The 23485-nt window shown below is 34.1% G+C and overlaps 3 protein-coding genes and 2 long non-coding RNA genes across 5 annotated transcripts; 1 reads left to right on the top strand and 4 right to left on the bottom strand.

Moving 5' to 3' along the window:
* Positions 1–1849: 1849 nt before the first annotated feature.
* LOC106772994 (kinesin-like protein KIN-13B) lies at positions 1850–7503 on the bottom strand. Its single transcript, XM_014659652.2, has 12 exons — positions 7253–7503; positions 6877–7074; positions 6647–6793; positions 6259–6360; positions 5817–5894; positions 5636–5717; positions 5135–5294; positions 3695–3997; positions 3357–3575; positions 2865–3213; positions 2724–2789; positions 1850–2252 (listed from the first exon to the last, which is right to left on the bottom strand). Exons 1-12 carry the CDS (start codon positions 7376–7378, stop codon positions 2073–2075), a joined length of 2010 nt encoding a protein of 669 aa, XP_014515138.1. The 5' UTR covers positions 7379–7503; the 3' UTR covers positions 1850–2072.
* Positions 7504–8622: 1119 nt separating this feature from the next.
* Positions 8623–11239, bottom strand: LOC106773711 (mitochondrial arginine transporter BAC2). The gene is made up of 3 exons (XM_014660453.2): positions 11088–11239; positions 10351–10967; positions 8623–9471 (listed from the first exon to the last, which is right to left on the bottom strand). Exons 2-3 carry the CDS (start codon positions 10585–10587, stop codon positions 8794–8796), a joined length of 915 nt encoding a protein of 304 aa, XP_014515939.1. The 5' UTR covers positions 10588–10967; positions 11088–11239; the 3' UTR covers positions 8623–8793.
* Positions 11240–12036: 797 nt separating this feature from the next.
* LOC111242535 lies at positions 12037–14416 on the bottom strand. Its single transcript, XR_002669673.1, has 3 exons — positions 14137–14416; positions 13920–13997; positions 12037–12259 (listed from the first exon to the last, which is right to left on the bottom strand). It is a non-coding gene; the product is annotated as an uncharacterized LOC111242535 (long non-coding RNA).
* Positions 14417–17112: 2696 nt separating this feature from the next.
* On the top strand, positions 17113–18634 carry LOC106773565 (probable serine/threonine-protein kinase DDB_G0281745). The gene is made up of 2 exons (XM_014660260.2): positions 17113–17436; positions 18108–18634. Exons 1-2 carry the CDS (start codon positions 17188–17190, stop codon positions 18315–18317), a joined length of 459 nt encoding a protein of 152 aa, XP_014515746.1. The 5' UTR covers positions 17113–17187; the 3' UTR covers positions 18318–18634.
* A 1220-nt stretch (positions 18635–19854) lies between these two features.
* LOC106773610 lies at positions 19855–21830 on the bottom strand. The gene is made up of 4 exons (XR_001376670.2): positions 21675–21830; positions 21455–21510; positions 20297–20338; positions 19855–20204 (listed from the first exon to the last, which is right to left on the bottom strand). It is a non-coding gene; the product is annotated as an uncharacterized LOC106773610 (long non-coding RNA).
* Positions 21831–23485: the final 1655 nt, after the last annotated feature.

Genomic DNA, 23485 nt, shown 5'->3' with positions numbered 1-23485 from the left:
TCCATGCATAATAGTGATTTCCTACAGCAGAGGAATCTAACTTTCTTGCTTGCAAATTGTCCCATTTCTCAGGCGTACTTGGATCATATGAATTTTGTGCTTTTGTTTAGTTAACTGTGCCACAAAAGACAATCATATTTTTAACTTTCCAGCCATTGCAGACTGTAAGGTATACTGTTGAAAATTGTATTAATATATTCTATATTAACATATATCTGATTTATAGCCAAATCTTATCTGATTCAGAGGAGAAAATTTTCTTCTGTGTACGTGTATTTTTATGATGAACTTGTATAAATCAAACTCCATGGTGTCATTTCAATACACAGATTTAACATCTCTGTGTCTCTTCTTTCTTTTCCCTGTTCCAACACGGTATAACAGCTTCTAAACACCTTGGTGCTTGTTAGAGACCATGTAGATGAACATGGGCATGGGATCCTGGAGAAATAAACTATTGATATTTGACATTCATTTTAGTGATGAACTAGTAGCCCTTGGATAGAGCAAGATAAAGCAGCAATTTCATTGTCTGTGGCTTTACCAATGCCCTTTCGCAACCAGACTTTTTTTTTTTGTGTGTTGTATCCAAACAAGAATTTGTTCCTAGTGAGTGAGGTTGATATTTGGTTGTGGGGGTACATGTATACACTTACAATTTATTATTAAGCTGATTATGTAAGTGTAGTGAACTAACAAATGATCAAATTAGGGTAATAAACAATCTAATTTAATTTAATAACAATATCGTAAAACTTACTAAATTTAGAAGACCAGATTCAAATAAAAATATAAGATAAAATCTATTTACCCAATTTCTTCACAATCACTTGCCTCCATTCACCACCCTATGGTTGAAGCGGACCGTGACTCAGACTCCCGACGGGATTCTACAGCGGCGGCGCACAGTTCCTTTCTTCATGATCCAAAAGTATTAACTTCGAAATATTTTCACTTTTTAGTTCTGATTCTGTAAGTCGCTACCAACAAGTTCTTTTCTCTATAGTTTGCCACCCACAATCATTTTCAGCGATGATGTTTAGACTGCCGCCAACCTGGTTTATGGTGTTCAGAGAAGGTCTGCCGGCGAGACATGACTGCGCCGATGAGGCTTCACGCCCAGAAAAACCTCCGGGACCTCGGGCGACGAAAGTTGGAACAGAGGAAGGAATAAGACGAGGAAGAAAGAGCAGGGCGAAGAAGATTTAATGCAAACGAAGGTGCGGCCAAAACTCGTAGCAAACAATTACTGTAATTGAATTGTACAAATATTTTAATTAATTTAACGGAAGTACATGAACTAATGTACATTATGGACTATCTACTTTAACGTATATTTCTCAATTCAACAAGTTTTAGTTCAATTAAAGAGTAAAATATGATGAATGTAAGAGTGTACCAGGTTGGTTCACCATGAACCATATTATCCCCTTGTCCACCATATTATTCACCTTCAACTGGCTAATAAGTAGGTGCGGTGCGGGAACTTCCATGGCATGCCAGAAGAACCTTTTCCAGACAATATTAGCACCTTCTAATATTAATTAAATATTTTAATGTTTTTCTATTTCATACGAAAAAATTGCTGTCATTCAAGGGGGAAAAAACTTCGTATTATAAGTTTTAATATATTCAAATAGAACGGTTGAATAATCATGATGATTAGTGTAAAAAAATTTATACTATTGGAATTCTACATATGTCTTTTCTTCAAAAATGACTGTAATGTTTTTTACAAAAATTAATAAAATCACCATATATGTCAATTAGTGGTTAGATGGCAATGTTGTCAAGAACTGTTTTCTCAAGAAAGTTAAGTAACAAAGTAATGAAAAATACAAGGGTGGTGTTGGATTTAAATTTGTAATTTATATCAATTATTTATAATCTTAACTTCCAAACAAGGGAGATGAATGCACCACTCCCTCATGAAAACTTCCAAACAATTTAAGGTTTAAAAAAGTAGAAGAAAAAAAAAAAAAAAACTTTTCACGACATGCTATTCCAAACTTTTCCCCATCACTACGAATAACTCGATTCCCATCCACTTAACCCCAGGAGTCTGATTTAAATTAGTAGCCAGCAGATGAAGCCAGAACGCTATGCTCCTTTAAACGTTTCTGGAAATGAGTTAAACGGGTTTGTAACTGCATGATGCCAGCTGCCTTCTGAGACAGAATGGCATTTAGTTTTGCTATATAATCATCCAGCTGATTACCTGGTTTGTCTGCTTCAACCAAGAGGTTCATTTCCTGCAAATGTAAAGCATATATTAATAACTACTACGGACATCCCTACGCACTGGAGGGATGTCCAAGCAACTATTCATTTTTAGTAGGATAAATAATACTGAAATTTAGTGCCCAATTACAAATGCTTTTAAATATAAAAACACATTTTTTATTGTGTATGTTATTCATGTTCTCGCCATGTTAAACTTCTGGAGAATTGATCCTTGTTACCCCCAGTATTTAAACTTAAAAATAAGTTAAAAGTTTCAACATTGGATTAGGAGGATGCTTATACAAAAAAAGATTGAATGCAATTTGATGAGAAGCCATGTTTTGAATGACCGACCAATTTGTATGATGCTACAACCTACACTGATAGATAGCCAGAACACACAAGTTTCGAAGATATAAAAAATAGCACGGTTGCGTAATGCGCATAAAATTTATAAAAAACAACAAAATGTCAAAAGGAAAAACAGTCAATTTAATTACCTCTCTAACAATATTCATGGTCTCCTCTACTTGTTTCCGGTGAGCATTTACAAGGTCTTCTTCTTCCTGAAATTATGATATATGCATTTACTCTAGGTTTTGTAAATATGAAAAAGTCATTTTCAGATTAGTATAATTTACCTGTAAGAGGGCATTCAAATCATCATCAGACTGTACTGTTTTAGGTTCAACTTTTGGAATGTCCTTCCATTTAATCTGGCCATTGGGGGGTTTCTTAAATTTGTCATCTGTTACACCATATGGTTCTATCTTTCCATTTTTCTTCCATGATGGTTTCACCTGTTCATAGTAATCTTCAGGAGGACTAAATTCATCCCCGTCTTTTTCTTCAGGCCATGTATCAGTTGTGCGATCCTCATAGGCATATGTATTAACAGAGGACAAGGGAATAGTAATTGAATCTTTAAGGTTGAAATTTGAAGATAAAACGTCCTTCTTAGAATTGTTCCCTTTGGATAAGCTTTTTACCCTGAATTTTCATTAATTTTGTAACAGTCAAATCAAAAAGCTTTCATTTGGTACACAACAGTCACAATGAATGAATGGTTTGCAGGGAGGTGGAAAATCAACGACAGAAAATTATCGTTTGTTTGGTTGAAATGCCGTTGTTACCTGTCAGCATATCTTAATGTATTCAGAGTATGTTCACATGAACCGGAACTTGGTGATATGCAAGATATCATAACAGTGCGGGAATCACCAACAAACGAATCCCTCAGAACTTCAGTCAATTTGCTGCCTCTGAATGGGATGTGTCCTTGGTCATTATCTAGAGCTCTTATGCATTCCTTTAAGGCGAGCAAGCTCTTATTGATCTCAGCACCTTCTATTCTGCATACACCCGACCAAACAAACAAATTCATTAAGAAGGCTAAGAAAAGAAAATCTAAGATATCATTAATATAATTATGTCTTCAACAATATCACTTTAGCCACTCCGTGAGACATACCTTGTCTGTTTGTCATTATCTGTGGTATCTGCTCCACGTTCACTTCCAGCAAGATCTATGAAGGAGAGCTTCCCAACAACACGGGGAGGCTTGGATACATTCCCATCAACTGATCTCTTGATAGCAAGCTGAAGAATTGCATGTGACCGTGAAGACTCCTCGTTTGCACCTGTGGTGCCAGTACTTCTTGTGGCATTTCCTTGCTCAATCAGTTCCTTGATGGTCTCTACATCCGATACTTGGTACTCTTGCAAACCAACAATGCAAACTTGTTGCTTACCATCCTCCCTCATGCACAGTTTTCTGCAGAAGAACAATATTATTGAGATTGAAGATCCGAGCAAAGCTTGAAATTATTTGATTTGATGTTCCTAACAACTTGGATTTGATGATTGTAGTGATGAAGAGTTGATCTTGAAGTTGAAATTGTTAAGATTTGTAAATTTTGTGTTTTTAGGGTTGTAAGTTTTCTTCCTTGATCTTAGTTACAGTTAGGAGTATTAAGAGCCTTTATTAAAATGTTTAGTTCTTAATTGATTAAAAAGACTAAAATCACTTAAGCAATTCAATGAATGAAGTTCGTCCATTTTAACCAATTAAAACATTTTTAATTGAATAAAATCACCAAAAATGTCACTTTTAAGTGATTTTAGCGGACTAAAATCACGTTTGGCTGATAAAAAAATAGTGCAACTTCATTTGGCTTAGTTTTAGATACTAAAACTTCTGAATCTACAAAACTGTAGTTCTTAATCTTCTGAAATACCATATAATTCAATCTAATCATCAAGAACATTTGAAATTTTGAGAAACACTTAGAACTTTTGCATTCTGGAAAACACTTTCTTGGAGCAATTCATCAAGAATCATCGGATTAGGATCATAAATTGATCATCTTACATTGAAGATGACCGTTATTTCTTTTCTTCTTTGCTTAAGCTCAAACTTTTCCAAGTGATCTTATTCTATAATATTTTTCATTGAGTTGTGTCATTCTTGACTACGGTGGTCAAGATAGGGTAATGTAAATCTTGTAGGGTTTTAAGATCATGGGCTGTGCAGTATATTTTCTTTTTCTTTGGGGTTCTTGTAAAACTTGAAAATTTAGTGGATAGACCTATTAAGAGTGACTAAACAACTGGACGTAACTCTCTTGTGAGGGTGAACCATCTTGTGTTTTTCTCTTACCCTTATCTCATACAAATCTTAAGTACATTGATTTGATATTGTATGCTTTGGTTTCCAAAGGTTTAATTTGAGTTTTTCATCGAGAATTGATTGATTCAGAGACTGCTATTCTTTAATTTGTAAAAAGTTTATGAGACCTGTGAAAAGATAAAGACCCCCCCCCCTATTGAACTCAACCTATAATTCTAACAAGTATTACACCTAAAGAATATAGAGACCGTGGGTGCATAAAAGAAAGATCAATCAACTCACTTTCGGTCATTAAGGAGATCAAAAAGCTTCCCACCATATATTTCAAAGAAACTCACAAACAACTGAAATCCCTGACTCCTGTACGTATGATGCATCAATCTCAAGATGTCTCTGGATGCTTTAAGAGGCAGTGGCTTCATTGTGTAAGTTTTTCCACTTCCTACACAAGAAGAAAATTCTGTGTTGAAGTTCACAAATGATATACTAATATAAAATGACAGTAATAGTGCAAGCAAACAAAGTCAGTTCTGCTTAAATTAAACCCAGGAGTGAATTACCATTAAGTATCAAAATTTCTGTTCGATACAAAAGTGTAGACATAACGTAACCATTTGAGAATATCTATCAGATTACTTATTACTTTAAACTACAAATTATTAACTATTCAAAGAGATGACCATCTACCGTCGTAAGAGAAAAAGAAGTCAATAAAAGGAGATTTAAACTCTCTTGGTAAATTGGAACAGACATAATTAATCAAATTTGAGAAGCTGCTGTCACCTGTTTGACCATACGCAAAGCAAGTTGCCTTAGTGCGTTGAAATATTATTGGAACTATGGGCTCCACTGTTTCACGATACACCTAACCAGATCCAAAGGTTAAAGATAAAGTTAAATGAGTGGGCTATGTATTTGTCCATTTATTCTTATAACTAAACACTTAACCGCATTAGCTAGTTACCTCGTCATTTGTAACCTCTTCATTCAAAACAGCATCAAAAACAAACTCATGCTTCTCAACATACTGAGTTAAATCAACCTGTAAAGCATTTAAATTTTAAAATGTTCAGATGAAAACATTTACTATAATAGACAGCCAAAAACAGATAGATAAAGCTTGAACAATTTTCTATAAATAAACACTGACAATTACAGTCTGCGGAATTTACACTTAACAGCATTGTTTGTGTTTCTAAGTACACCATATTCATACCAAGCATTCCAAGTTCACCAAGAGAAAGGTTTTGAAATATCAACAAAATACTTAATAGGCAACTTCGTTCTCTATTTCATCGTTTTCACAAATCATTCAAATCAGGTTAATCAAATATTTTTCAACATAAAAGACAATTAAAATATGCAATTTTTCAATATCACGGAATTCTATTGCCTACTACACTCACCTTAAGTTTGGTCTCGTGCACGGTTAAAGAATTTGAAACTGTGTCTATAATATCCTCCTCATGCTTAGCTGTCTCCTTCTTATTTAGCGGTCTCTTGCGAACCTGCATAGAGTAGCAAGTTACCAACTCAGAACAAAACCAAAAGTTCAAGCAAAGACAAATTCCAATGTCCATTTTCAAATACCACGACAAATGCAGTTTTCAAGCAAGAGCCTCCAAACTCAATAGCAAACAGTCAACATTTTATGTCTCTATCTCTCTTTATTGCATTGTCTATTATATCCCATACCACTTTCTTTTCAACTCTTAGTTGTGAAATGTGTTGTACAATTTATTGCGCTGGTAACATTTCTCATTGAATATTGAGATACGCAAAACAATAACATACCACGACTTTAATCTTAGCTACATTGCTAGACTTCAGATTCTCTGCGGCGGCAAGACTATTGTAGACGTTGTTATCAGTAGGACGAGCTCTGCCAGTTTGTTTGCCGAAAATGTAAGGCTCGGACTCATACGCGTTCGAGGACGGAATCTACCAAATCACAAGCAAATGATTCAAACAAAACCGAACAAAAACATTCAGCGGTAATTAAAACGAAACGAAAATAAATAAACCTGAGGAAGAAGCTCTGTATCGAAGGAATGGATATCCAAGAGGCCAGGGCTGAAATCGCGAGGAGAATCGTCCTCATCACCGTTTTTCTTAACGGCATAACTACGAGGAGGCGTTAACGGATCCATAGAATACTCACTGAAGCTCTTCTGCACACTGTTCCGGTACATTCTGCCACCGCCACCGTACAGATTGTAGTCCTGCAAGCGAAAACGGATCGCAATTCAGAAATCAGCTTCGACTGCAAAGAGGACTAGTAGTTGTTGCGAACAATAAATGCGTTCAATCATTCATCATTAGGAATATTAAATTTGGAGTGAAGTGGTTGAACGTTAGAGTAAAAATCACGGAAAAATGGAAACAGGAACAGTGAAAAACCTGAAGAGGAGGAATGTGATTGGAGGAGGAGTTGAACCACTTGGAAGAAGCATCAAGATAGTGTTCGGAGTGCTGGCGGTTATGGTGCACCCCCGTCGCACCGGATCTCTGGCCCTGTCTGTTCATGTTTTGATTAGATGAGAAACTTGGACGAGGAGCGTAGTGTAGAGTGGAACCCAAGAATGATATATAAGGTAAATAGGACCCAATGCCGTGAGTGGAGAACAAACTAAACAGCCTTTGAATATTTTTGAATTGAATCCGGAAGACGAAGGTGAGGCACGTGTGGAACGTTGAAACGACGACGTATAGCTGGGTCCGTGGAGACTGTTCTTTTCTTTTTCTTTAAGTTGTCCTATCATCGCCCACCGTCTCGCACGTGGGTGGGCCCCGCCGAGGCTTTTCTCTTTGTTTATCGTTGCGCGCTTGGCTCCTTCGCATTCAAAAATGCTGCCACCTTTCGTGGCTTTCTCGATTCTGCCACGTGTCATTTTTTTTTTATCATGTGTGAAAAAGGGTTGTATTTGGATCATAATGGACTGCGTTAAAAGACCACGTTTCTGGGCTTTCTCTCCGCCTGTTTGGGTGGCTGTCTGCCTCTTTTATTTTAGAGGTTAATGTGGTGGTGGGTTTGGGTTTGGTGTACCAAAAATGTACTTCTTTGATTTATGCATTTATTTTTAATTATTGTATAATTTCAAATATATTCTTAAATTAGAAAATCATTTTTCTGAATTGCATAGTAAAACACAATTAAGAAATTTTAAAATAATATATATATATATATATATATATATATATAGAGAGAGAGAGAGAGACATATTTTACTTTTCCATCACCCTTACAAAGTGCATGAAGAAATAATGCGTGTGCAAAAAGTAATTACCTAATAATAATGACCAAATTAATTCCATAAATATAGTGGGCCTATTTGGTATAAAATCCCAAGTAACTAAGGTTGTTTCACCATGCACATCATTTCATCCTACATTTCTAATATTTTATCTTAAATTTTCAATCATTTCATCTTGCACTTCCAATCATTTTTAAAAATACTTTTAGAAATTATATCTTTAATGAAACACAAAAAATAGAGCATAAAGTTTTTAAATTACAGATTAAAATTAAAAAAAAAATTGGAAATGCATGGTGAAATGATCAGAGACGCAGAAACTATAAAGAGTAATTTAAGATAACACGTTATAAAAATAAAAGAATTATAAAAAATAAATTTATGTATTTTTTTAAAAAAAGGGAGAATAAAAAGTAAAAAATATCTAATATAAAAAATTGTATGTGTCATTTTTCTTAGTTGAATTGAGTAATAGCAACTATTTCCACAACAAAGAGAAAAAATAAATATTTCAGCATGAAGAGATGAACACTTCCTTCTATTGAATTGGTAAATGATGTGTATTCAATTATAACATTTGTCTTTTGGAGACAAAGTTTTAACTGATGAATAACATTACAAATAGAATATCTGTGAATTGCATCTTGTAATGGTTGTTGAATATCACATGGTGTTATTGTTGTTTCTCCTAAATAGTTTCTTTCGTATGAATATTTCCGTTGTGAAACAGTAATCTTAGTGCAATCTCATAAGCAGAGAATATGGCGCCATTGACTATGAAAGCTCTGGTAACTGCAGTTCCTAAACCCCGCCATAGCACACTGTATCCTTCTTCATGAACACTCTTTCTGAAACAATCTACGATGCCTTTGTACTTTAAAGAAGAGGGTGTTTGAGCCTGTAATCTACTCTTTACAACATCCAAAGGGTAGCAACTGATCCAGCTAGCCACCCCTGCTGTTCCTCCTGCTACTAACATAGTCTTCAAACTTTCTTCACCACTTTTTCTGCAACCAGGGTGAAGTTGTTCCCTCATGTATTCATATGTCCAGAAGTATAAACCATGAGAGGGTCCATCCCTCATCACAGTCACACCAAGTCCTCGATAAATGCCTCGAAGGCCTTCTTTTCTCCAAATGTTTTTAGCGAGCCTTATAGGACCCTTTATGGATTCTGTCATCTGGCTTTCTTTCTGCAGCTGAAGTCGAATTTTGATCAACTCTACAGGGGAAAGTAACAGACTCTGAAGTGCTCCTGTACCAGTTCCTCCCAATGCAACACCCTTATAGGAAGCAGGGTCTTTAGGAGAAACAGATGGGTCACATGCCCTTGACAGAACCGCGTACGTTTGGAAAACCATTGCATTCTGCCACCATAAAACGAATAGTAATCTATTTGAGACTGTCGAATTCAGATGCACTTAGGTTTGATGCTAGCTAGACAGATAAAGGAAACAATGATAAACAGTGTAAAAGTCATTCATTCCTTAGAAGTTTCCTTAGAAGTTTCAAGCTATGGCTCAATGCCTTCCACAAAGCAAAAACTACTGTTCTCAAGTGTTGTCATGATTTGACATCATGGAAAATGGGAAATCGTGGCTGAATCTTTATGGCATAAATAGTAAAACTCTAGATAGTCCTCTAAATGGTTCACTGTCTTGAAAATCAGTGACTCAAATTGAGGCATTGGAGCAGAAGACAAGACATCTTCATCTCCTACCTAGGAAGATCACTCTCCTATGGGCCAATCCGAAGCCGAAAATTTAGTTGAATATTGACCCAATTGGATAAACATTCTGAGTCACCTCAAAAACCTGAAGTCCTTATCCTAATAATGGTTCTTGAACAATTCAAAGCAAAAAGAAAATGATTCGGGTACGATTCTATCTCAGAAAGCAAGATTGTTATTGTAGTTATAAAATCAAAAGCCGTGGGAAAGTGACTCTCAAAAGGGCATTAATTGCGGGGTGGTGAATCTTTATATTCCTTAAAAACAAACAAAAAAAAACAAAAAAGCACCAGATATTATAGTATATTCCCCTGACCAGAGTTGTAGGTCATAGGTTTTTGTCCTATTTCTTTGATAGGAAAAAGAGAAATTGGATCTTAAGTAAGATGCCATTGAAAATTACATGAATTCCACTGCAATTTATGAGGGTATATCGTATGAGCATCTGAATGAAATTTTATGCAGATATAGAGAGAAACACAGCGTAAAGAAAGTTGATGAATGAGACCAAAATAACCTGAAAAGTAACAGAGACTAACGGTGCGGCCATGCCGCGGTACAAAGAAGCTGTTCCTTCCCTTAACACCATGTGCTTAAAGATGGTGAAAGCAGAGCCATTTTTTGTGTTCTGCAATCTGATGCGAAGTGTGTCAAGTGGATAACCTGCAATTATACCAGCGATGCCTCCAAAACCACCAGCTACAAACTCTTTTCCGGAACTGCTTGCAAGAAATTCTGGCCAGAAATCCATCATTCCTCAAACCACCCTCTCACCATGAGATTTGACAGTCTCCCAGAACTCAAAACCACGTAGCCAGGTTGCTCAGATCAAAACACGACTACACTGACACTTTTTCAAATGGGAAGAACAATAAATAACACTAAGCTATTCTGGTTTTGTACTTTGCTATTGATTTGTGCCTAAAACTCGAGTTTTTCTTTGGTTTGACAAACCCGAAATATGTAATCAAGAAGTTTATGATGGGAACTTTTTCACCTTCCCATTGTTGTGAGATGGAAAAGTAACAGAGAACTTGGACCTCACCTTTTGAGCATAGGCCAAAACAAAAAAGCCACCGGTGACAACTTTGTTTGCTATTTTTGTAGTGCAAGAAAAGTGTCCCACCAATCAATCTACGCACGTTACCAATACGTTAAAATGGAGGCTATTTATCAGTGCCCCAAATGAAAAAGAAAATCACTGAGGAAATTTAGCTGAAGGAGAAGAAAATTTAATCTTTGAACTGCTCATACTTCACATGATCTCTTGAAGTAAGAATCTTTGTGCCTTGGAAGTTGGAACAATACAATTGGGTCGCAGAAATCTTTGTCTTTATCAGGTAAAAGTCTGCAAGATTGGGGTTTCTCAATGTAACATCACCATCACTGCCAAATACCATGTTAAAATCCACTAAACATAAAATCAATTTATAATATATACAAGATAAGATGTAAATCTCATTTCATATACCGTTTTTACGAGATAAGATAAGTTTAAAATCAGAAGTAGGATGCAAATTATCAGTATCGTATACATGATTTATATATTGGTTTTGCTAGTTATGGTAAACCTAAAATCAGCTTTTTAATATTCTTTTTAAATTTAGAGAAAAAGATAAGGCAAGGTTTCTTACGTGGACTACTTTGTAGTCTACCTTTTCGTTGTTGGGATTTCAAGTTATCAAAGCACATATATTTTTTATATTTATTTAATATTATTTTTTCTATTCTTTTAAATATATATAAATTAGTTTATTTATAATTTTTTTATTTTTATAATATAGTATGTGTTCATCTCGCGTTTATCACGTCCAACTTATACAATCTAGTAGATGTTCCGTGAACGCAGCTTTCTCTGAAAATTTGAACCACTACGAAGAACAGCACTCTCTTTATATGTTTCATTGTGAGCATAAAAAAATAATAAAATAAAACTAAGGATATGCAATGAACTATGCATCTAATAAAGTTATGTGCAACCAAAATTTCCAACGCAAAAAGTTACACGTGTAACACTAAATTTCGAATTAAATATATTTAAGAAATATTGTTACGATTGATCATTGAATAATGGTATCATGATAAATATTTTTCTTGATTATTGTATTTTAGAAATTGTTCATTTTAATATACTTGTAACATCCCAAAAATATATGTATGTCTATATTATGTGGAATACATCATATGTAATAAAGTGAAGCAGTTAAGAGTAGAAGTATGATGAAGTATTATAAGATACAGTCATCCAAAATAAAAGAGAATTAAAAGCTTCACATATTGTTATAGAGTCTTTCAAAAAGAAGAGAAGGAAAGAAGACTAAGTTATATACAATAGGTAATAACTAAGCTACACTACTCTGCAGCATCAGCAGTGTATGGGATATCTGGGCCATCTAGTATTTGCTCCAAAGGGGCCTCTGAAACCTCTGCTCACATCCAATTAGGATGATCATTGCAAAAGAAAACAAACACATACAAAACAGGCAGCAAACAAAGCAAGGGTAAGCTAGATTTCAAAAGGAAACAAGTTAACTAAGAGATTATCAAACTAAAAGAGGCATTCAAGAATTACAAGCATGGAAGAACAATTTAATTAAGTTATGAGTTGTGGTTTCATTAAGTGGTGTTAGACTTAGACTCGTCCGGACTTGGAATGAATATCGAACTATGGCGGGCTATGCACTTGTGGTGGCCTCTACTGCTTTGCAAAGCCAATTGCTATGGGTTCCACCCTACCACCACAAGGTTAGTCCGTTATCACTCACATTGGCCCATATAAAATGGAGACAACCAAGACTAGGACCTCCTACTACTCTCACCACATGAACTAATCTTCTCTAAGTGAGATTGAATAGTCATTAGAGCATTAAGGAAAACCCCCAAGACTGAGCTACCTATATTCATTCCAATACTTAACATGATATCACTCATATCTTGGCCCATATAAAATGGAGACACCCAAGACTGAGCTTCCTATATTTATTCNCAACATTAACAATGATCTCACCTAGAGATCTTGATTTGATTCTCAAAGCCCATGATTCATACCACCCATCTTGTTTCACTTCACCAACCTCATCCAATTAATCATACAATCTCATTCAGAAGCAAAATAAACATATATAACTCATACATTACATATCTTCACAGAAACATCATTTATTAATACAAATATCTTTATAATCTTAAATTACCACTATTTAGGTAATTCAAATAGCTTGGAAACCCTCACCAATGGCTCCGGAAGGGTCAAAAACCCCCAGAACGACCTAAAGAACGTCCAAAACGGACATCCGAAACCCCCAAACTATCAAAAATAAAAGCAACAGCAGAAAAGGGCGCCCAGTGCCCTTTTAGGGGCGCCCGGGCGCCATAATTCTAGTAAAAAGCCGAATCAAAGGGTGCCCAACCCCCCTCAGGGGTGCCCAGGCGTGGATTCTGCAGATTTTGCAGATTTGGAAGAACTCACACCCCTAAGTTTCGTTTTAGGCCTTTTGGTGAACTTCTAACAGTCCTAATTCGAAGTATAAATGAAATTAAACTTGTCTAAGTAACTTTAAGTCTTCCTAACATCATTCTCCAATGCTTATGCAAGGATTTCTAATTCAAAACCTCATTTTCATCAACCTATGGACTCAAAACTAAATTTACCATTTGGAGAGTATATTTGATCACTCTAACACTCCTAACAAGTCACTTTTGACTTAATTAAACCATTCTAAGAGCCTAATTCGACCTTTAACTCATAATCCTCGAAATCACCCTCTCACTTCCTTTAAGACGACCTAAAAACAACATAATCCACCTAACTTGAACTCTATTAACATGTATAACAATTTTCATCTCTTCTAATACTCAATCCAGTACCCTACCTTATACAATTCACTTCATATGCACCCATTCACAACTTTATACATTTTAGAAAAACAAGGATTTCATACTCTCATACACAAAATCATCTAATTTCAGCTCAAACACAATACTCCACAATATACAACTTACACATGCATTATTTTACAACGTCCACAGGCCACAATTCATGCATATACATCACACAACACAGAATCATAACCTAGCTTCCCTTACCTGGGAATTTCACAATATAGCCCAACTAAATTTGGTTCAAGCTTGCACTTCACGGAATTTCTAGAAAAACCTACAGACCTTAAATTGGAAACAAGAAATAACTTTTAGAACCTAATTTAAGTCAGAATTTGGAGGAAGGCACAATTAACTACATGCAACAGGGGTTTGTTACACGATTACAGCCCTAATATTACGTGGGACATGGAAGAGGACTTACCGACAGAGAAAGGGAAAACTAATCGGTTTTAAATGGAGCTCTTTGAGTCGCAATCACTGAGGTGCCATCCAATTGAAGATTTTCTGGAGCAATGAAGCTTGAGATTAGAGAGAATGCAGAGGATGGGAGTTTGATTTTTCTAGAGAGAGAATGAAAGTGTGGAAAATGGCTTGAGGTTTGTAAAAGTGGGGTTTTCTAATGTCAATGTGGTAGCTTACAGAGTTTTGATTCCTCTTAAAAAAAATTTAAATCTAATTCTTAATTTAAAAAATTTCATATTATTACAATACTTATGTTTGTATAAAAGTTTAACTATTTTCTTGAAAGAAAAATATTTCAAATAAAAGTTTTCCGGTCATTGTGTAAGAAAGTGAGAATCCAAATCTTGTAAATGTTTATTTTAAAAGGATAATAGTTTGAGAAAATATTTTTTCACACATTTATACACATTTGATATATTATTTTCATTTTCTTGTTATAAAAATCATTTTTATGTCAATCTATCATTACCCTTATAAAAAATAATTGTATACAAAAATTTAATTAATAAATTATAATAATTTAAATTCATTCAAATATTAGTATATAACAATTTTAAAATACGACATAAACACATTAATAATAATAATATATAAGAAGAAAATAAAAAAATAAAAAACTATAACTAACACCGCATATGTGAAAACCTTTATCTTGTATTTAGATTAAGGTGGAGACGAAAATAAATTAGACGATACAATCATTACTAAAAATACCTTAATTTTAATTTTAATATAAATTTAAAAATAATTAATAATAAAGTAAGTACTTTATAAAGTTAAAATAATATTCAATTTTATTTTATTTACAATATTTCATAAAAATACATGAATTTAAAGAATAATAAAATTTAGGATTAAATATACTTTTTGGTTTTAGTTTCTGCTTAAAACATTGATGGCATTTAGTTCTTGTAGTATTAAAACATGCAATTTTAATCCTTAAAAATAAACGGCGTCAACTTTTGGTTAATCTGACAAACGGTAGTGCTACGTCCTCTACCAGCTTAAGTGTTAATGATCTGCCACGTTTATGATTATGCAGAAAAGTATGTTGGGTAATTGAAATCACATTATTATGATTATGGGTTCTTCTTCGTCATCTCTGGAAAAGGCGACGAGGGGCACGGTGGTGGCTGACCTCGCTAGGGACAGTGAGGATGCATACAGAGGAGAAGGGTGTCTCCCTCTCGCGCGCGAAGAGAAGCTAGGAGAGGAGAGCTTTGACGGTGGCCGGCGATGACCCTGGCAACGTGTAGTGTTGCCGACGACGCCTTACGCCGGGAGGACACATCAGAAAAGGGTGTTTGTGGAACTGTTAGGCTAGAAGGTCAAACATGTCTGGTGGCTTTATATTTGGTGTCTTCATTGAATCTGGGTCTTCTGATGTGGGGATTTAAAATGGCAAATAAATGCGGCCACAATTGCATAGTCGTGGATACCCAAAAATCTTGATTATGTGCTAGCACTATTTAACACCTTGTTTGGGATCCTGTGATGGATAACGTATAACTTTTTTAATTGGTATCATGTGAATAGAGCTATTGTTGTTGTTATCAAGTTATTAGTCTCATTTTACAAGACCTGCTACTGCGTAGGTGATAACATAGTTGTGTAGGACATTTAGAAGTTGATACCTTCGTTAAAAGTATTAGACTTGTTTGATTATGCAGTAGTACTCTTTTCATTAGATTTTGCAATCTACAAAGTGTTAGTCGTTGTTGACCCGAATACCAATATTAAACTACCCTATTTATAATTTTTTAGGAGTTTGCTGAGAATTTGTGATATTTTGTTTTGTGTTGCAGGTTGTGATGATACATATGAAAACTTTTTTATGGGATCGGTCCACTTTAAGGATGTAGCATTGGCACATATTTTGATCTATGAGAATAAATCTGTTGTTGGTAGGCATGTGTGTTGAACAGGTTCTGTTCATCTTTCAAGCATTGTATCGAACAGGTTCTGTGCATCTTTGGTAGCCACCTAACACAGTTTGGTGAGCGAACAATCCGAACAACCCAGCCAACAATGTCATGAGGACAACCGCAAAGGTGTATGCTTTCTTCACAGGTCTTCCTTCTGGTGTGTTCCTCACTATCCACTTCATTGCGGGGCGTCCGATCATAATCGCAGTTGTCACGAAAAGAACGTATTTGGTGGCAGCGTACATCACAAGTTCAGGTCCCTTGCCACCACTAAAGCTCTCCACTCCTAGCTTCTCTTCACGAGCGAGAGGGAGACACCCTTCTCCGTCCTCACCGTCACTAGCGAGGTCAGCCACCACCGTGTCCCTCGTCGCCATTTCCGAAGACGACGAAGAAAAACCCAAGATGACCGAGAAGAACCCAACTTTCGTAATGTGATTTTAATCACCGAACGTGTTTTTCTACTTAATCTCTTTCCAAATGTTACATAAGAGACGTGGCAGATCATTAACACTGAAAGTGGTAGAAGACGTGGCACTACCGTTTGCCAGATCATCCAAAAGTTGACGCCGTCCATTTTTAAGGACTAAAATTACATATTTTAATACTACAAGGGTTAAATGCCATCAATGTTTTAAGCGGAGACTAAAACCAAAAATCAATAATGGACTAAAAGCATATTTAACCCTAAAATTTATCTTTTCTTATTTTTCATCAACTTCCTATGTTTTCATCCGTTGATCTAAAGAAATCTGTTTTCGTCCGTTCATCTAAAGAAAACAAAAGAGAAACACAAGCGTCGTTCTTTCCAAAACAATTTGAAGTGGTCCATTTTGTGTAAGTAGAAAGAAATAAATTAATATAAAAAGTTAAAAAGAAGTTAAAAAAAAGTAAAATAATTATTGGTGGAATTATAATAAATTATATTTTTTTTCTTTTTATTGAATAGAAATTCAGGGAAAATAGAGAAAATGTAAAATAGGGTGAGCCACAAAAACCGACTTAACGTTATTGAAAAGAGGAAATAGAGGCAGAGAGAGAGAGAGAAGAGAGGGATTTGGATTAGGTGTTGCGCAGCCGCAGACATGGCCATGGCTCTGGTCAGCCTCAACACGCTTCTCACACCGCCTTCTTCTTCTTCTTCTTCAGCTTCATCTTCTTCTTCTTCGTTTTCTTCTCCTAAACCTTCCTCGTCTTCTTCTTCGAACTTTGCATCACCTTTCATCGTTGGCTTTCGTTCTCTCACTCCACTTCCACGCTTTCGGAGGCACCTTGTACGTATGGCTCCCGAAGAGGAAAAGATGACTCGCCGTTCACCTCTCGATTTCCCGATCGTATGTTTTTTCTAATGACGTCAATTTTTTTTAATGTTTATTTTCAAAAAAATTAATCTGTTATTGGATGCGAATTCGGATTAGGGAAGTGTATCTAGCTTTAATAGATTAAACTTTCGATTCATGTACTATGAAATCTGTATTGCTTCAATTTTTCCTTGGAGGATTTTAATTGCGTCTCCTAATCAATTAATCTTGGTTCAGGTTAGATGCAATGTTAGTTTCTCGAAAATTTTCAAGGTGCTAAATCATACTTCAGATTGAGAAACTAATGGTTGACATTGTTTTGTAAGTTGATGTCATGTATGATTAAGTTTGTATGTTGTGTAGTTAAGAGATGACAATCTTGTATTTGTTGGTGAGTTAGGGCTAATTTGGTAAGCGCCACTGTTTTCTGATGCATACCTTAAGTAAATGCCGTATATGATGTTTAACAGTAAGCACCGTCTTTACACCTCTCTTCAAACGAAGATGTACAGAAGGCAGTAAGGACTTTGACTAGGTAGTGAACAGTTGATAAACTCCTCTTTCTGGAGTTTGTGTGGTGCCTTTTTGAGTAAATTCAGATTTGAATGATATGTTTTATAGGATTTTGTAGCCTTTTTTTCTCAATTTTTGGGCACTTGATGCATAAAGTGGTAGGTTTTTTGATGTATGTGATATGCTGACAGGAGTGGGAAAGGCCTAAGCCTGGACGAAGACCAGATATATTCCCTCAGTTTAGTCCTATGAAGACACCTTTGCCGCCTCCAATGCCTGCAGATCCTCCAGAAGAGGATGAAGAGGAGGAAGAAAAGAAAGAGGAAGAGGAAGAGCCTGAAAAGGAGGAGCCAGAGAAGCCAGAAAAGCCAGAAAAACCAGAGAAGCCAATCAGTATATAAATAACTAGTCATGATTTCTCCAGTTATCCTTGATATGTCAAAGTAGACTGCAGATTGCTGAAGTTAAAGTAGGGTATTACATGAATGCCTATAGCATGAGATATTTTAGCGTTCTTGAAGTATTTCTAGACGGCATGTGCTCTTATATGAGTTATAGGTAATGCAATTGCTTTCAACACCCAAAAATAAGAAACAACAATTTTGTGCAACGGATATATTTTAGGCAGTATTTCCTTAATCCATTCTTTTGCACCTATACCATCATTTTGGTGGTTTTGATCTTTTGTTTAAGCAACTCTGGTTTTGATTGAGTTATTCATCATGCATTGCTTGGAAGATGGAGTTTTTTTTAAAGGAGATTTTAAGCTACCCTAGAGGATAATCACATGTTACATTATTTCCTGTAAGTGATTAGGCCATCTGGTTAATGATTAGTATTAATATCAAAGAGTGAATTAAATCGGTTGAGTTGTTAAATTGAAGATTGGTGTAATGCATATTCGGTAGAAAGCATTGTTATTTGTGTTTTCAGATGAAACCAGACTCTGGTTATTTTTGCCGGCGAATTCGGTTGTAAGCATAATATTGTTCTGAAGTGGCGTGTGATGGAAATTTGAAAATTTTGTTTGTGGCAAAGTAATAGTTGGTTTCAACCGTCTCTGTCTATCATCCACATTTTTATCTTTCAGTCTACTCTTCCATTTCTAACAACTAGGTGAGGTGTTTAGAACTAAACTAGTTGGGGGTGTTTGTAACTGAAATCTGATTGAAAATTTGTTAATTAAAATTGAATGGATCAATTTGATTTTTGTTTTCTTAAAAACGATTGGTTCTTTTATAGTTTGACACTTCCGAATTGATAGGATGAATAAGCTAAAATTAATTATTTAAATATATGTAAAAGTTTGTTAGATTTATCAAAGATTAATTAATATTTATACAACACTTAATATAATATGATTACAACTTTTTATTTTTTTATTTGCTGTATTTATATTTCATTCTTTTATGTACTGATAAAAAAAAGCTACGAATATGAGAATGTAAATTATTATAGACAATATTAAAAAAGGAAAATATTTATTTGATCATTCTTTATCATCCTTTTAAAAAGGTGAGATATGCACAAACGAAAATGAAATAATAAAGTCATATAATTAATAAAAACCAAACCCAGAATGTTGTTTAATTTGGTATGATTTGTTTTTTGGGTGCATAAACAAACAGAATTATATATAAACTTTATGTTCGATTTGAATATTATTTTAATCAAAGAGTTCAATTTAATATGTAAAACAATTTCTAATAACATCATTTAAATAAATTTACGCCGACAATTCTTCAATTTATTCAGCTAGTTCCATATCATTAAATATATAAAGCATATAAGTATCATTAAATATATCTTTCAATATATTTTCCATTTTAACAAATTTTACGAGCAATGCACAATTGAAACTCAGCCTCATCTGAGTATCATGTGCTGAGGTTAGGAGAAGCGCATGCAGTAGAAACCAAACACAATGCCTATTCGGTATAGTTGAAAGTCATGCCATTATTATATAACTCAAACAAGTATATGCCAAACCCACAACACTAATATATGGATGTAATAATCAGAATCCCACGAAGACATTTAAGTTAGCCACAAACAAGTAACTTGTTGCAGCTTACATCAGACATACGTCAGTTCATACGGTACTAACATTAGCAATAAAGTAGGCCACAATAAGAGAGAAGTTCTTATGGTAGCAACTGTAATTACAGAGCTCAATATTGCATTCATGCAATAATTATAAAAAGACCTTATTTCTTTCCACTTTTCTTGAGCCCAGAACCGCCAAAACTTCCCTTCTGTTGCGCCTTGGCTTTCAACTCCTTTAGCGCCTGTTCAGTGCAAGCAACAGGATTACTAAAGAATGGGTATTAAAAGGATCACAGTAATGTAGTATGTATAGAGTTACAATTCAATATCTAACCTTCTCCTCTTCCTTTTTCTTCTGAAGGTTGGCCATGTCAACCTACAAAACACCCACAAAAATTTATGCAAGGTCATAACCAAGAAAGACAGGTTCTGGGAGATATTGGTAGTAGAGTGGTTACAAAACAGAAATGAAAATATTGCAAAAGCCAAATGATCCCTTCAGACTTCGTAAGGTCCTGTTTCTAAAGTCTAGTGTTCCAGATCATACATCTCTGATATTTACATCATAACCCTTCCATCTAATTCTGTTACGCAGACCATACATGTTACTACTGTCGGTTGAACAGTTGTTTAAAGAACATTAATTCCCATATGCTCCTCATACCCTTCCTAACATATAACTATTTATGTTTAACTGTCTGCCTAATATCATCAGCATGCACATAATACGAAAGAGTTGAATCCCATTACTTCAAACAGAAAGTAAGTGCAAAGGGAAAGTACAAAATTATATTTATTTTTCTTCCTAATCCTACAAAAGAAGTACTTCCTAGAGTGACCCAGTTGGTCAATTCTGTTTGCTTCTGCAAAAGCAACAAGGAAAACAAAACCGCAGTGCATACAAGGAATAAAAGAGAGCGGAGTTGCCATAAACTAAAACATGAAAAATTACTATTAGGCTTAATTATATTTTATTAACTTATAAATTTTGTATTTGCATTGACTTCCTATTAAAAATTTCCACCATTGAATATTCAAATTTTTTGCTTGTCATTTTATTTCTTCATCAACTTATCTCCAAGGGGGAGAACAACTTGGGTCCTTCCATCCAATCTCCTCCGACTCACCAATCAACTCATCCTTCGAGAGAGAAATAACAAGTTGACTATCGAGATGGAGAAAATTGGAGAGGGAAGATGCGATTTGATGGATAAATAGGACGAGAAGACATAATTTTCTGGTTCTTCAATAGATTTCGAAACAGCCCAAGTATATATAATAACAGAATTTGCATCAAACCTTTGAAAAAGTTCCTCATGAAAACACCCAACAATTCAACCAAAGTCTAAAAATAACAATCATCCGTTCTCTCTTCGTTAAACAAATTAACAATCATCAAACCAACGTGCATCGGCCTAGGAAAATCTAATCATTGATGACACCAAATTTAAAACATAAAAAAGAAAACTAAAAAAGGGGTTGAATGAAATACCTCGTCGTAATCCTTCTTGTCAGACTTGGGCTTCTTCAAAGGCTTAGCTTTTCCACCTTAAAGAACAAGAGAGAGAGAAAAAAAAATCGATAAGGTTAATTACCAACCCAAAAAATAATAAATATTTACAACAGATCTGAATTTGAGGGTTCAAATCAATGAAACCCTCGAAATCAGGAAATCAGGAATTTGAACGAAGGAAAAAGAAGAGGAATTATACCTTGCTTGGTCGACATGGTTGCGTTGCGGAGCTAGGGTTAGGTCTGGACACAAAAACGACAATGAAAAGGAACAAAACACGAAACTACGCGACCTTACCCTCGCCTCAACAATGATTCGTCGTCCCACATAATTGCTTATATAGGCTAATATATTGTTAGGATAATCTCAACTGTAATTTAAATCATTTTTTCTTGTTCTTTCGTTTTTTGGGATTTAGTTTTTAAAAATAGCATTTTAATTCCTATAATTAATCGAATAATATTTTTAACCTTATCTATTTAGTTTTATTATATCATATTTATTCAATCAAAATAATATTTAATTTAAATTCAATAATAATAGCATATAGTGTATTAAATGATAAAGTGTAATAATAATAATAAGGTTTAATGTCTCAATAGGTCCCTATTAATCTTAAATAGGTCCCTTTCTTTTTCGGCGTCTCAATCAAGTCTTTATTTTCTTAAAATTGAATCAAATAGGACCTTTCCGTTAAATTGATATGACGCCGTTAAGAAGGGTATGTTGACCATGTAGTTTTTTATTATGTGGCATTGAAAATGTGACTGAATTGTATTTTTTTAATTTTTAAATTAAAAAATGAAGTATATTTTGTATATTTCATTTTTCAATTCAAGAATAAAAAAATACAATTCAGTCATGTTTTTAATGCCACGTAATAAAAAACTACACTATCAGCATACCCTTCCTAATGGCGTCATCTCAATTTGACGGAAAGGTCGTATTTGATTCAATTTTACAAAAATAAGGACTCAATTGAGATGCCGAAAAAGAAAGGGACCTATTTGAGATTATGTACGAAAATAGGGACCTATTGAGACATTAAACCTAATAATAATAATAAATTGGAAAAATAAGAATTATGAATCATAAATTTTATATTTTGTTTTATATATATATATATATATATATATATATATATGATTTTATTAAGAATTTAAATAATAGATTTTGAAATAAACTATTATTCAGATTTTTATCACCTACAGAAAGTTATTATCTCCATTTAAAAAGGGAAAATTCATCAAAATAAGAACATTTTTAATTTTTCAATTAAAGTGATAGAAGAAATAGAAGTATGAATTACAAAAATCAGGATTATTTTAAGATTTTTTAAATATATGTTTAATTGCATTAATTTTGTATATCATTATTATTATATCTTATTATCTATCATCTATCTTCTTTGTTGATCTAGTTCGTATGATATTTTTATAATTAGTAAGTAAATACTTATATTTCGTTTGGATGAATACATAAGAAACATGAGAGAATTAAAAATAAATAAAAAAATAAGGTTTTTAAATTTAATACAAGAAAATAAGAACGATAATAGATACATGAAAGGTTCGTAATCATCTTTATTTTTCAATTAGTTGGGATTGATGTTTCTTTGTGCATTTTTTTTTTAGGTTAATAAATATAAGAGAAAAGTGAAACTTTTTTAGTGTATTGAAAAGAAAATTGATATTTTAACATTAATTTTTTTATATTTATTTGATATTATTTTTTTACTTTTTTTAAATATATAAAAACTCAATTTTAATAACAAATCTAAAATTATGAATGTAAAAGTGTGTCTTCTAACGTTATTCTAAGAACTGTAAAACATGGTAAACGAGCGTTTAAACCAAAAAATTAACTCAATTTTTGGTCCCTCAAGCTCATATTTTCTCAAATAGGGCAAGTCTCGTACCTTCTCTCTCCATTTCACGCACATAAATATTTACATAAAATCAAATTAAAATAAAGATTACCTTTCGTTACATAATTGAAAAAAAAATGTCA

This window comes from Vigna radiata, chromosome 9 (assembly GCF_000741045.1).
Source record: "Vigna radiata var. radiata cultivar VC1973A chromosome 9, Vradiata_ver6, whole genome shotgun sequence".
Lineage (NCBI taxonomy): Eukaryota > Viridiplantae > Streptophyta > Magnoliopsida > Fabales > Fabaceae > Vigna > Vigna radiata.
Note: the sequence above shows the minus strand (reverse complement) of the source record. Positions and strands in the feature narration are given on the sequence as shown.

Bases quoted from the DNA above. Each gene is read 5' to 3' on its own strand.
- LOC106772994 (XM_014659652.2), bottom strand. From the start codon at position 7,378: ATGAACAGACAGGGCCAGAGATCCGGTGCGACGGGGGTGCACCATAAC. The intron at 7,075-7,252 runs GTTTTTCACTGT...TTTCGCTTGCAG, and splicing joins ATCACATTCCTCCTCTTCAG to GACTACAATCTGTACGGTGG. The intron at 5,895-6,258 runs GTGAGTGTAGTA...AATGCTTTACAG, and splicing joins TGCACGAGACCAAACTTAAG to GTTGATTTAACTCAGTATGT.
- LOC106773711 (XM_014660453.2), bottom strand. From the start codon at position 10,587: ATGATGGATTTCTGGCCAGAATTTCTTGCAAGCAGTTCCGGAAAAGAG. The intron at 9,472-10,350 runs GTTATTTTGGTC...TTATGGTGGCAG, and splicing joins TAGTCTCTGTTACTTTTCAG to AATGCAATGGTTTTCCAAAC.
- LOC106773565 (XM_014660260.2), top strand. From the start codon at position 17,188: ATGGCCATGGCTCTGGTCAGCCTCAACACGCTTCTCACACCGCCTTCT. The intron at 17,437-18,107 runs GTATGTTTTTTC...ATATGCTGACAG, and splicing joins CACCTCTCGATTTCCCGATC to GAGTGGGAAAGGCCTAAGCC.